At 40.6% G+C, this 10,925-nt stretch overlaps 1 protein-coding gene across 1 annotated transcript; it reads left to right on the top strand.

Moving 5' to 3' along the window:
* Window positions 1-22: 22 nt before the first annotated feature.
* LOC134496750 (vomeronasal type-2 receptor 26-like) lies at window positions 23-6,896 on the top strand. The gene is made up of 5 exons (XM_063302459.1): window positions 23-148; window positions 2,933-3,793; window positions 4,033-4,260; window positions 5,132-5,258; window positions 6,142-6,896. Exons 1-5 carry the CDS (start codon window positions 23-25, stop codon window positions 6,894-6,896), a joined length of 2,097 nt encoding a protein of 698 aa, XP_063158529.1.
* The last annotated feature ends 4,029 nt before the right edge of the window (window positions 6,897-10,925 follow it).

Below are 10,925 nucleotides of genomic sequence, written 5' to 3'. Positions count from 1 at the left end.
CACAATGCTACTGCTTTACACCATGAAGAGCTTTGTTCCTAACTATATCAGTGGCACGCAGAATGATCTGACAGCGGTGATTGGGGGACTGGACTCCAAAACCTCCATTCACATTGCAAATATCTTGGATAACTACAAGGTTCCACAGGTAGAGTACATCAGCCTCAGACTCTGTCTAACTATTGGAGCACAATTTCTTATTATTCTGGATGTTCACGATTTTTTAAAATCTGTAAATCAGAGAAAGTAAATTGAATTTTTATTAACAGTACAGTATTTCCACATGATACAATATGTGTTTCATTACTTTTTTTTAAGCTTAAGGCAATTTATAGTACTTTTAGCCCAAAGAAAGCAAGTGTAAATAATAGTATCAATGAAAAATACTGATTATGATTTACTGAAGTATAATGATTTGATCTTGTGCAGTATCTGGTGTACCACCTCGAAGGCTAAGATGAGATAATTAAATAAGATTGGTTCTCTAGACATGATCTGTTAGAGGATATGAAAGCCAAAAGGGCAGAGAAGAAGAGAATACTTACTGCCTTTTCCTCTAGAGAAACAGGAGGAGGAGGAAAAACTAATGAATGAATGAAAAAGGAACACAGAGGTAGAGGAAACTGAATGGCTGTTTCTTTGAAATTATTTATATTTGCATATTTCTAAATTAAGCTGAGTATAATGCATATATTGCTAAATTGGGAGCTCATCTAGCTTTAAAGTATATAGATCATCACATCCATTCATATGAGTCAAGGGCATTTCTTTTAAACTCATTTAAACATCTACTTCCATTAGAAACACAATGAAGAGTATGACAACACATTTTCATCATGTTTTTTGTCCAACTACACCATCTGCATTTTCCTGAGATACTGCTTAAAATAATGAAATTGCACATGGATCTCATAATTTTCCATATAAGAATACTTTTCATCAATTATTCATACCCACACCACTATACTGGAGTAGTATGAAAACCTCCTTGAATTTGAGTTCCATCTACCTTTCTTGGCAACAAGATTGATGTGTTTCTCCTTTCCTGTCTCCTCTTTTCCATTTCCCATTCCATTTCCCCTGGGATTTTCTTAATGGTCTTAAATGAATCATTTTTGAAAAAAAAATATTTAAAATACAAACGTTAATATTTTGAAAATGTACTTTTTGAATTTTAAAACCATAGTGTAGAAATGAAATGAGGGAACGGATGCAATTTAAACGAGAATTTAGTAGATTAATGTATTCCATTATTTTAGTGCTGCATGTAAGTGTGAATTGATGACTTTAAATTCCACCATCATCCCTGTCTAGGTTTCACTTAAGTAATTTTTGGTTTATTACTTCCTTTGGGGAGATATTTCTGCCATGAATTTTCAGATAATCATATCTGTATCCTTAAAACTGTACAGGACAATATTCCTTTAGCTATGTTTGACTAGGGTTGTACTTATCAACTGTCTGTCCACCTTGTTGCTGCTTGTCCTCTTCTCTTTCCTTCCACCTTTCCCAGCATTAGAACCTTCTCCAGAGATCTAGGTCTTCACATAATATGTCCAAAGTAGGATAATTTGAGCCTGGTCATTTGTGCCTCGAGTGAGAATTCTGGGTGGATTTGTTTGATGTATATAAAAAAAGCTTATACACCATCTGATTCCATAGCTTCTGAGAAAGCCATATGAAAGCATTTCATAAATAGCATTGAAAAAAGATCATGAACATCGTTAAAACAGCACTGAGGGACAAGTACCTCAGAGCCCCTAATCTGGTTGAAATAGCAGCATCTTTATAGTCTTCCTTTACTGATAACCTAGTTTACTCTTTCTCTATTTTATTAATAATGAATAACCTTTATTACAGTCACTGACCAGTACTATATACTGTGCAGTTTGACAACTAATATTATAGATCTCAAATAAAAAAATAAACTTTCTATAAATTAGCAGTAAATACAATTCAAAGTTTATGCTAATAGGAAGATAATTAAAAAAAACATACATGGAACCAGGAACTAAAACACTTATGCATACAGATGTTACATGCAAGCCACAATTGACAAAAACTGTGGTAAGTAGTGGAGGTCAATGTCTATAGGCTCAATTGGTGACAACCATGGCAAATATGAGATTGCAACTTGAAAGGTAAAAGCAGTAAATAATAAATAACATGACTTAAAAATAAAATGAAAGAAAAACAAAGGTTTGCTATGCGCCAATGAAACTAAGAGAAGGGGGAAGGATGTAACAGATTTTCATAAAGGGAGTCTGACCTTATGGAGTGGAGCTAATGAATACATGCAGAGAAGAAAAGATGTAGCTTGTTAAATAAAAGGGATGCAAATAGAAATTAGTATAGTCTAGGTTATTGGTGCATATGAAAATTAGAATCCCTAGGTTGGAGATACGGTAGTTGCATGTCACGCTACATTAACGGTGATCATAGGGCAGCAAGAGAGGAGCTTGAGGGAAAATTATGCAACACTCTGAATAAAAGCAATCCAGGGTGAAAAATTCTATTAAGTGCCATGAATTTTATATCTGAATTGTTTAAAGAGACATGCAGTGTCTGCAAACAGAAAAGCAGATCTTAAGTTAAAAAAGTAAATACACAAAGAAATTAGAAAATATATTTTTCCTCAGTTTCATATGGTCATTGTAAATTGTGATTTTTAAGAATTAATACAAACATTAAAAATTATTAAACTTAGGCAAGTTCCTCACTGAGACGTAAAGGTCATAGCCCCAAAACGATTATCTAGAATCAGTCCTATTTGATTAGCAGCAGATAATACATTGGAATGATGTCAATGGTGTTCTTCGTTTAACAAATGAAATCCAGGGAAAACTGGAAATAACTAATTATATGTGAATGTTCCCCTCCCTCTCCCTCTCCCTCTCCCCCCCTCCTTTTTTTACCCTTAAACCTACTTTAGCTCATCTATGGCTCTGCGCCTGTCATGAACTATAAAACCCCAGGACTTTCCTTCTTCCAAATGAGCCCTATGGAGCGGCTTCAGTATGAAGGGATTCTATCGTTGCTTCTCCACTTCAACTGGACATGGATTGGGGTTATCGTGATGGAAAATGATAATGGAGAAAGATTTCTAGATATGATCATTCCATTATTTTCTAAGCATGGCATTTGCTTTACATTGACAGAGAGAATTGCCCAGATAGAGTCAGTTAATGAATTGTCTTCTGTATTTGAACAAGGTGCAAAATTACATGATAAAATCATGGAAAGCAAAAGCAATGTTATGATTTTCTATGGAGAGTCCAATGCCTTGATTTTCCTGAGATGGATACCATATATGTCAAAAAAAGAACATGATGGAGATGCAGCAAAAGGGAAAGTATGGATATTGACATCTCAGGCAGAACTTGTATCAAATGCCTATCAAAAGGATTGGGATATACAAATAATCCATGGTGCTCTGTCCTTCACAATTCACACCAACAGCCCACCAGGATTTAAACCTTTTCTTGAAAGCAGAAATCCTCTTAACCCAAAAGGCGATGGCTTTATCATAGACTTCTGGCAACAGGCCTTCAATTGTGTATTTCCAGCCTCAGTGGTTGGCAAGGTGGTTGGAGATCTGTGCACTGGGAGAGAGAATATGGAAAACCTTCCTAAAATTGTTTTTGAAATGGGCATGATTGGACACAGTTACAGCATCTATAATGCTGTCTATGCTGTGGCCTATGCTTTACATACCATGATGTCGTCTCGATTTAGACATAGAACAAGAGTAGATGAAGGAAGCTTGAATGTTCACAATCAAGTTGCCTGGCAGGTAAATGGGGAGAACTTCCTCAGGTAATCAGGAACTGCAGAACATACTGTGGTATAAAGGTAATTGTAAACCATCTTTGATTCCATTTGCACTGTACTTTCACACCAACGGTAAGGATGCAAAATGGTGTTTCAATGAAGCTTTGAGTTCCATATTGCTCCTCCTCCAGCTTCTAGACATTTCCCCCCGAAAGTACAATTGTATCTTTCTAAACTTCTGTCTTTCCCTTTTCATTCTAGGTGCATCACTTCCTGAAAGGTCTTTCATTTAATAATACTGCTGGGGATGAGGTTTCTCTGGACTCCAGTGGAGAATTACTAGCTGGTCTCGATGTAATGAACTGGATTGTTTTTTCAAATCAATCATTTGTTAGAGTAAAAATTGGGAAGGTAGATCCTAGAGATCCCGCAGACCAAACTTTCACCATTAATAAAGATGCCATAACTTGGCATAGCTGGTTTAACCAGGTAAGATTGAAAATCAAGGCATTTTGGAAAGCTTTTCTATTTTCACCAGCTATGAAGTCCTTAAAGCTAAAGGTAAAGGTTTCCCTTGACGTAAAGTCCAGTCGTGTCCGACTCTAGGGGGCGGTGCTCATCTCTGTTTCTAAGCCTTAGAGCCGGCGTTGTCATAGACACTTCCGGGTCATGTGGCAGCATGACGACTCGGAACGCCGTTACCTTCCCGCCGAAGCGGTACCTATTGATCTACTCACATTTGCATGTTTTCGAACTGCTAGGTGAGCAGGAGCTGGGACGAGCAACGGGAGCTCACCCCGCCGCGCGGTTTCAAACCGCCGACCTTCCGATCGGCAGCTCAGCGGTTTAACCTGCAGCGCTTAATCACATGCAATTCATAATAATGGTAGTAATAATAATAGTAATAAAATTCATAATTTTGGTAAGATAAGGCTCCATGATTGTCTTCATTATTTCTTGTTGTTATGAATGTATAACTGTACAACTGTACTGTAAAACTTTTTATTTTTATTCTATCTATGGTCTTTCAGAGTAAAAATGTCATTTCCGGAGCATTAACCATGATGACATATTACTTCCATCTAAGAATAATAGATCACTAGTCATGACATGGCACAACTATGACCATTGCTATTTATTTATTTTATTGATTTATATTTCGAATTTTGTCACCACCCATCTTACTCAAAGACCAACTCTGGGCACTTTACAATAAAACTAAAAATAAATACAGATTAAAATGCAATACAAACTGTACTTCTTAAATATAAATGTAAATGTAAAACATTAAAAGGTATCTCAAACTCTGCAATGTCATGCACTCAAGAGTGCCATTTTTTTCCCCTCATTGATGGATTAGTCTCAGCCTCTTTCAATATGCAGTGAGAGTTGCCGTCCTGGTTCCAGCAAGAAAGGGAAGGAAGGGGAGCCCTTTTGCTGCTATGACTGCATCCCGTGCCCAGATGGGAAGATTTCAGAGAAGGAGGGTAAGAGACCTGCTGCTTGGACTTAGCAGCAAATGGTGGCACTCTAGAGGAATGTGGGAGTACTGTTCGTAACCGGGAGTCTTCCTTTTATAATTCTAAACTTGCTGAAGGGAGTCAAAATATGAATACTGAAGCCTGGAGCTTGGCCATTCCTATTCTATCCCAAATAGAAAAACTTTCCAAGTACGGTCTGACCTTTTCTAATCACTGAGATTAGCAAACATGGTTGTGTCCAGAAAAGGGAGAATTGCAAACCATTCTTAGAAATTTACACCTTTCTCTTCAGAGATAGAGGACATCTCTAATGCTTTTCTTATTTTATTGTTTTAGCACATTTAGTTTAGAATTTATGGTAGTGATACAAGAATTGGGAGACATGAATTCAGGACACTGGCCGCAATTATCCTGGGAGCATGATTTCACTAACACTGCATTATGAATATCAAAACTGGAGACTTTCCCAGTACATCATCCACAACATCAGCAGTGAACATATGCTACATTATGATTACTATTTTATTATTGCCATGAATATAAACTCAGTAACTGTGTTATCCACACAGAGACTCAGACACATATTGTATACTTACCCTTTAATAGATTATTTGTTATATGTGTAAGTGCGTAAGGAATATACACTACTTATTAAAGAACCTTATTGCTGAAATGCACACTGTACTCTGGGAAGGTTCCTGAGATGAAGACCACATTTTTTGTCTCATCGTTATTTCAGATAGTAACGAATGCTATACTTGTAAAGATGGAAGCTTTCCCAACATACATCAGGATTCCTGCAGTCCAAAGACTGTGACCTTTTTGTCTTACGAAGAACCTCTGGGGATCAGTTTAGCCTTCTTTGCTCTTCTCTTTTCTGTGCTCTCAGCCTTCGTCCTTGGGATCTTTGTGAAGAACCACAGCACTCCCATCGTGGTCGCCAATAACCGAGACCTCACCTACATTCTCCTCACCTCCCTCCTGCTCTGCTTCCTGTCTGCACTCCTCTTCCTTGGCCGTCCCAAGAAGGGGATATGTCTCCTCCAACAACCTGCTTTTGGCGTCTCCTTCTCCATGGCTGTGTCTTCTGTGTTGGCAAAAACTGTCACAGTGGTTCTGGCTTTCCTGGCCACCAAGCCAGGATCCAGGATGAGACTCTTCATGGGAAAGAGACTCTCCAACGCCATTGTCATTTCCTGCTCTCTTATTCAAACAGCCATTTGTATGTCATGGCTGGCAAACTCTCCCCCCTTCCCAGACTTTGACATGCACTCAGTGCTTGAAGAAATTGTCCTGCAGTGTAACCAGGGATCTGAGATCATGTTTTATTCTGTCCTGACCTATATGGGTTTGTTGGCTGTTGTTAGTTTCATCGTTGCGTTCTTGGCCAGGACGTTACCTGACACCTTCAATGAAGCCAAGTTCATCACTTTCAGCATGCTGGTCTTCTGCAGTGTTTGGCTCTCCTTTGTTCCAACCTACTTGAGCGCTAAAGGAAAGTACATGGTGGCTGTGGAAATATTTTCCATCTTAACCTCTAGTGCTGGTCTGTTGGGCTGCATCTTTTTCCCCAAATGCTATATTATTTTGATCAAGCCCAACCTTAACACCAGGGAACACCTAATGAAGAGAGAAAAGGAATGAGTTTAACTGAGAGTGCCCTTTGCTGTAATTTATAACATAGCAATTGTATGTTGTTAATGTAATAATAAAAAGCTTGATGTTGGTTTTTGCTTTCCACTGTGGATGGTGATCTCTATAATCTTCCTGCTGGCAATATTTTTTCCCAAAAATATTTATTTATTTATTTATTATTCATATTTCTATCACTGCCCATCTCCCCCCAAAAGGAGGGGACAAAATATGTCAGGCGGATCAAATCTAATTTGAAGGCATCCATCCCTGAGGCTTTATAGCTGATGGTAGAGGTCTGCTTTACCTCTTTGATCTCCTTCACTCTTACAAATAACTTTCACTTTTCCGATTTGAGATCAAGGGCAGAAAGCAGTCCCAGTGTTACAAATATGAAATCATTAATGGATCGCCTTAGATAATGGGCAGAGTGCAGCAAAACCTGGGAAATTCAAACTCCAAACAGCCATTCTGGTCAGGAGGTTCTCTCTCTCTCTCTCTCCTCTGAACTTTTAGAAGAGAAATGGGGAGAACCCCATTTTGCCTTTGTTTTATTTTTTCGTGCTTTATTTGTCTGCTTCCCATTGCTAGTACTTTGCATGCCTACTCAAGAGACTAGGGGCCTTTTCTCTTCAGTTCATGCGGAAGGAGACAGTCCTAGCTAGTCTGCTGTTAACTCAACTGTGCTTACCTTATCACCCTTCAGTGGGCGGAGTATTCTTTCTCATGGGGACATGTCTATTGGTGGGTTCGAGCGAAATGGTGAGGCCAGATCCTGATGGTCTTCCATGTTGCTTTCTTTGAAAGATCTTGCTTCCAAGGATGAGTTGGCTTGCAAGTTTGAAGTTAGAAGGTTTTGGTAATAGCCTGTAAATCACACTGGTTTTCTGTAACTATTTGTACAAATACACCTCAGGTATAATGTTGTCTAGTACATTGAGTACTAATGTTGTGAGAGGAGACAAAACTTCATTTCAGATTATTAAAATCTTCTGGACTCTTCCTTTCCCTAAGTCTTCCACTTTGTACAGAATATAAAGATTATTGTTGTTAACTGTTAAATCTTTTTTTTCCCCTTTGCTTTCCTTTGCTTTCCTTTGCTTTCCTTTGCTTTCCTTTGCTTTCCTTTCCTTTCCTTTTTTTTACAATTTAAAGTAATTTTCCCTACTTCTTTTGAATGTTTTTCAAGGAATCAATTTTCAGTATACTTGGCAGTCCCAGTGAATGAAAAAACTTAACCCTTTTGATCCTGGTGGATCTCAGCAGATTTACTTCTATTAATATCCAGATTACCTACAAAATGAGGGAATTAGACACACGTATGATGACGCGGTGGCGCTGCGGGTTAAACCGCTGAGCTGTCGATCGGAAGGTCGGCGGTTCGAAACCGCGCGGCGGGGTGAGCTCCCGTTGTTAATCCCAGCTCCTGCACACCAAGCAGTTCGAAAACATGCAAATGTGAGTAGATTAATTGGTACCGCTTCAGCGGGAAGGTAACGGCGTTCCGTGAGTCGTGCTGGCCACATGACCCGGAAGTGTCTATGACAACGCCGGCTCCAAGGCTTAGAAACGGAGATGAGCGCCGCCCCCTAGAGTCGGACTCGACTGGACTTTACGTCAAGGGAAACCTTTACCTTTACCTATGATGACTTTAATGTGAAGTTTAATGGAGATCCTACAAAGCTGTCATTTCTTTTGACTAATGCACACAGCTATATGGAAGAATTTGGGAGCATGTTTCGTTCTGAGCGGGCTAAGATTAATGCTGTCGCGACCCAACTAGAGGAGAGGGCAGCAGACTGGTTCGTGCGACTGGTTGACATGGACGCTTTGGAGTTGGATTGCTTTGATGATTTCATGTGGGCAATGAAAATGCATTTTGGTGATCCTCTAGCTGAGGAAAAAGCAAAGGTAGCCCTAAGGGAGTTGGTTCAAGGCTCCAGATCAGTCTCGGATTATGCGCTGGAGTTTCAAGCACTCTCCGGCAAAGTAGAGGATTGGTCTGCCACCACCCTTGTAGAGATGTTCAAAGATGGACTAAGACCAGATATACTACGATGGGCAGTTGTACGGGACGACCCAGCAACGCTGTATGAGTGGATACAATTGGCTGCGAAGGTTGAGCAAGCCCAAGCTAAGTATACTCAAACTAAAAGAGGTCCCAAACAACAAGCGATGGGGAAACCTACAAGGCCAGCAGCTACTGCTAGCAAACCAGTGAGACGGTCGTGGCAAGAAGAAAAAGAAAGCCGTTTTGCCAAAGGATTGTGCCTGCGGTGTGGAAAGGAGGGGCACCTGGCAGCTGCATGTCCCCGCAGGAAACCAGAGGAACGGAGAGACAGATCGGGGGGGAAATCACCAGTGGCACCGAGGAAGCTTAAAGCGACAGTAGCAGAGCTGGTGGAGGATGTGGATTTGTTTTATGGTGGGCAAGACGAAAAAGAAGCCTCCCAACCGGCGGAAAACTCCAGCCACCTGCTCTAAAAAGCGCCAAGGAGCAGGTGGAAGAAGAGGGGCGCGATCATGTCTCGGTGAGTGGAAATTTCCCAACGTTGACCGTGAGACTTAAGCTCGGTTCCCCTACAAAAACTGTGGAACTATGGGCTATGATTGATTCGGGATGCTCACGTTCCTTAATGCATCCTGATGTAGTAGCTGCTTTGGAGTTACCCACCTTCCCTTTGAAACGTCCCATGATTTTCACCCAATTGGATGGATCTATATCAGGGGGGAAACCGGTCACCCAGTCTACAGCGTTAGTGGCTTTGCAACTGGGTAGCCACTGGGAAAAGTTGCCCTTTGTGGTGGCACCGGTGGGTGGTCCCTTGGTCATTCTGGGGATGCCTTGGTTTGTTCAACAGAGCCCTAGTATAAACTGGGTACACCGAACTGTTACTTTTGCAGATGGGTTCTATAAAGCCCCTCCTGGGGATGATGAGGAGGAGGATAGCAATGTGGGGAGGGCAGCAGTGTCAACGCTGCATACCCTCGCTGTACTGTTGGAAGGGCTACCGGACCAATACCAGGACTTTGCCGATGTGTTTGGGGAGAAGGAGGCGGATTGGCTGCCGCCTCATCGGAAAACTGACTGTGCCATTGAAATTCTTCCCAATGCAAAGTTGCCCAGACCAAAGGTATATGCAATGACCCCAAAGGAATTGGCTACTCTTCGTGAATTCATAGACAAAAACTTACAACGGGGCTTCATAGAACCAGCCAATTCACCAGTGGGTGCTCCAGTACTCTTTAGATCAAAGAAAGATGGAACTTTAAGACTCTGCACGGATTTCCGTGGGTTAAACGCAGTCTCCCTATTAAACAAATCGCCCCTCCCGGTCATCAAGGAAATGTTAGCCCACTTGGCGGGGGGGAGAATCTTCTCTAAATTGGACTTAAGGGAGGCGTATTATCGCATTCACATTCGGGAGGGGGATGAATGGAAAACAGCTTTTAATTGTGCATTTGGGGCTTTTCAGTATAAAGTGTTACCGTTTGGATTGGCTGGGGCACCTGGAGTTTTTATGCAATTGATAAATGAGGTCTTGCACGACCACTTATTCAATGGGGTTTTGGTCTATTTAGATGATGTGTTAATATATTCAAAAACCATGAAAGAACATGTGCAATTGGTTAGGCAGGTGCTAACCAAATTAAGAAATGCTGAATTATATGCCAAGCTATCCAAATGTGCATTTCATAAAACACAAATTGATTATTTGGGGTATAGGATTTCAGATAAAGGCATTGAAATGGATCCTGCCAAAATTGAGGCTATTTTGGTATGGGAACCCCCACACACACGCAAACAACTACAATCGTTTCTCGGATTTGCGAATTTCTATCGTCCATTTTTACAAAATTTTGCTGAGATTGCCTTACCCCTGACTGAATTACTCAAAACAAAGGGTGTAGGGGACACCCGCAAATCAAAGAATCCAGGGACACGCCTAAAATGGACGCCTGCTTGTCAACAGGCGTTTGACCAACTCAAGCGACTGTTTACCTCTGAACCAATCTTGCAACACCCTGATCCTGACAGAC

Source organism: Candoia aspera, chromosome 4, assembly GCF_035149785.1.
Source record: "Candoia aspera isolate rCanAsp1 chromosome 4, rCanAsp1.hap2, whole genome shotgun sequence".
Lineage (NCBI taxonomy): Eukaryota > Metazoa > Chordata > Lepidosauria > Squamata > Boidae > Candoia > Candoia aspera.
The sequence above is the reverse complement of the archived record's forward strand: the minus strand, read 5'-3'. Positions and strand labels throughout refer to the sequence as shown.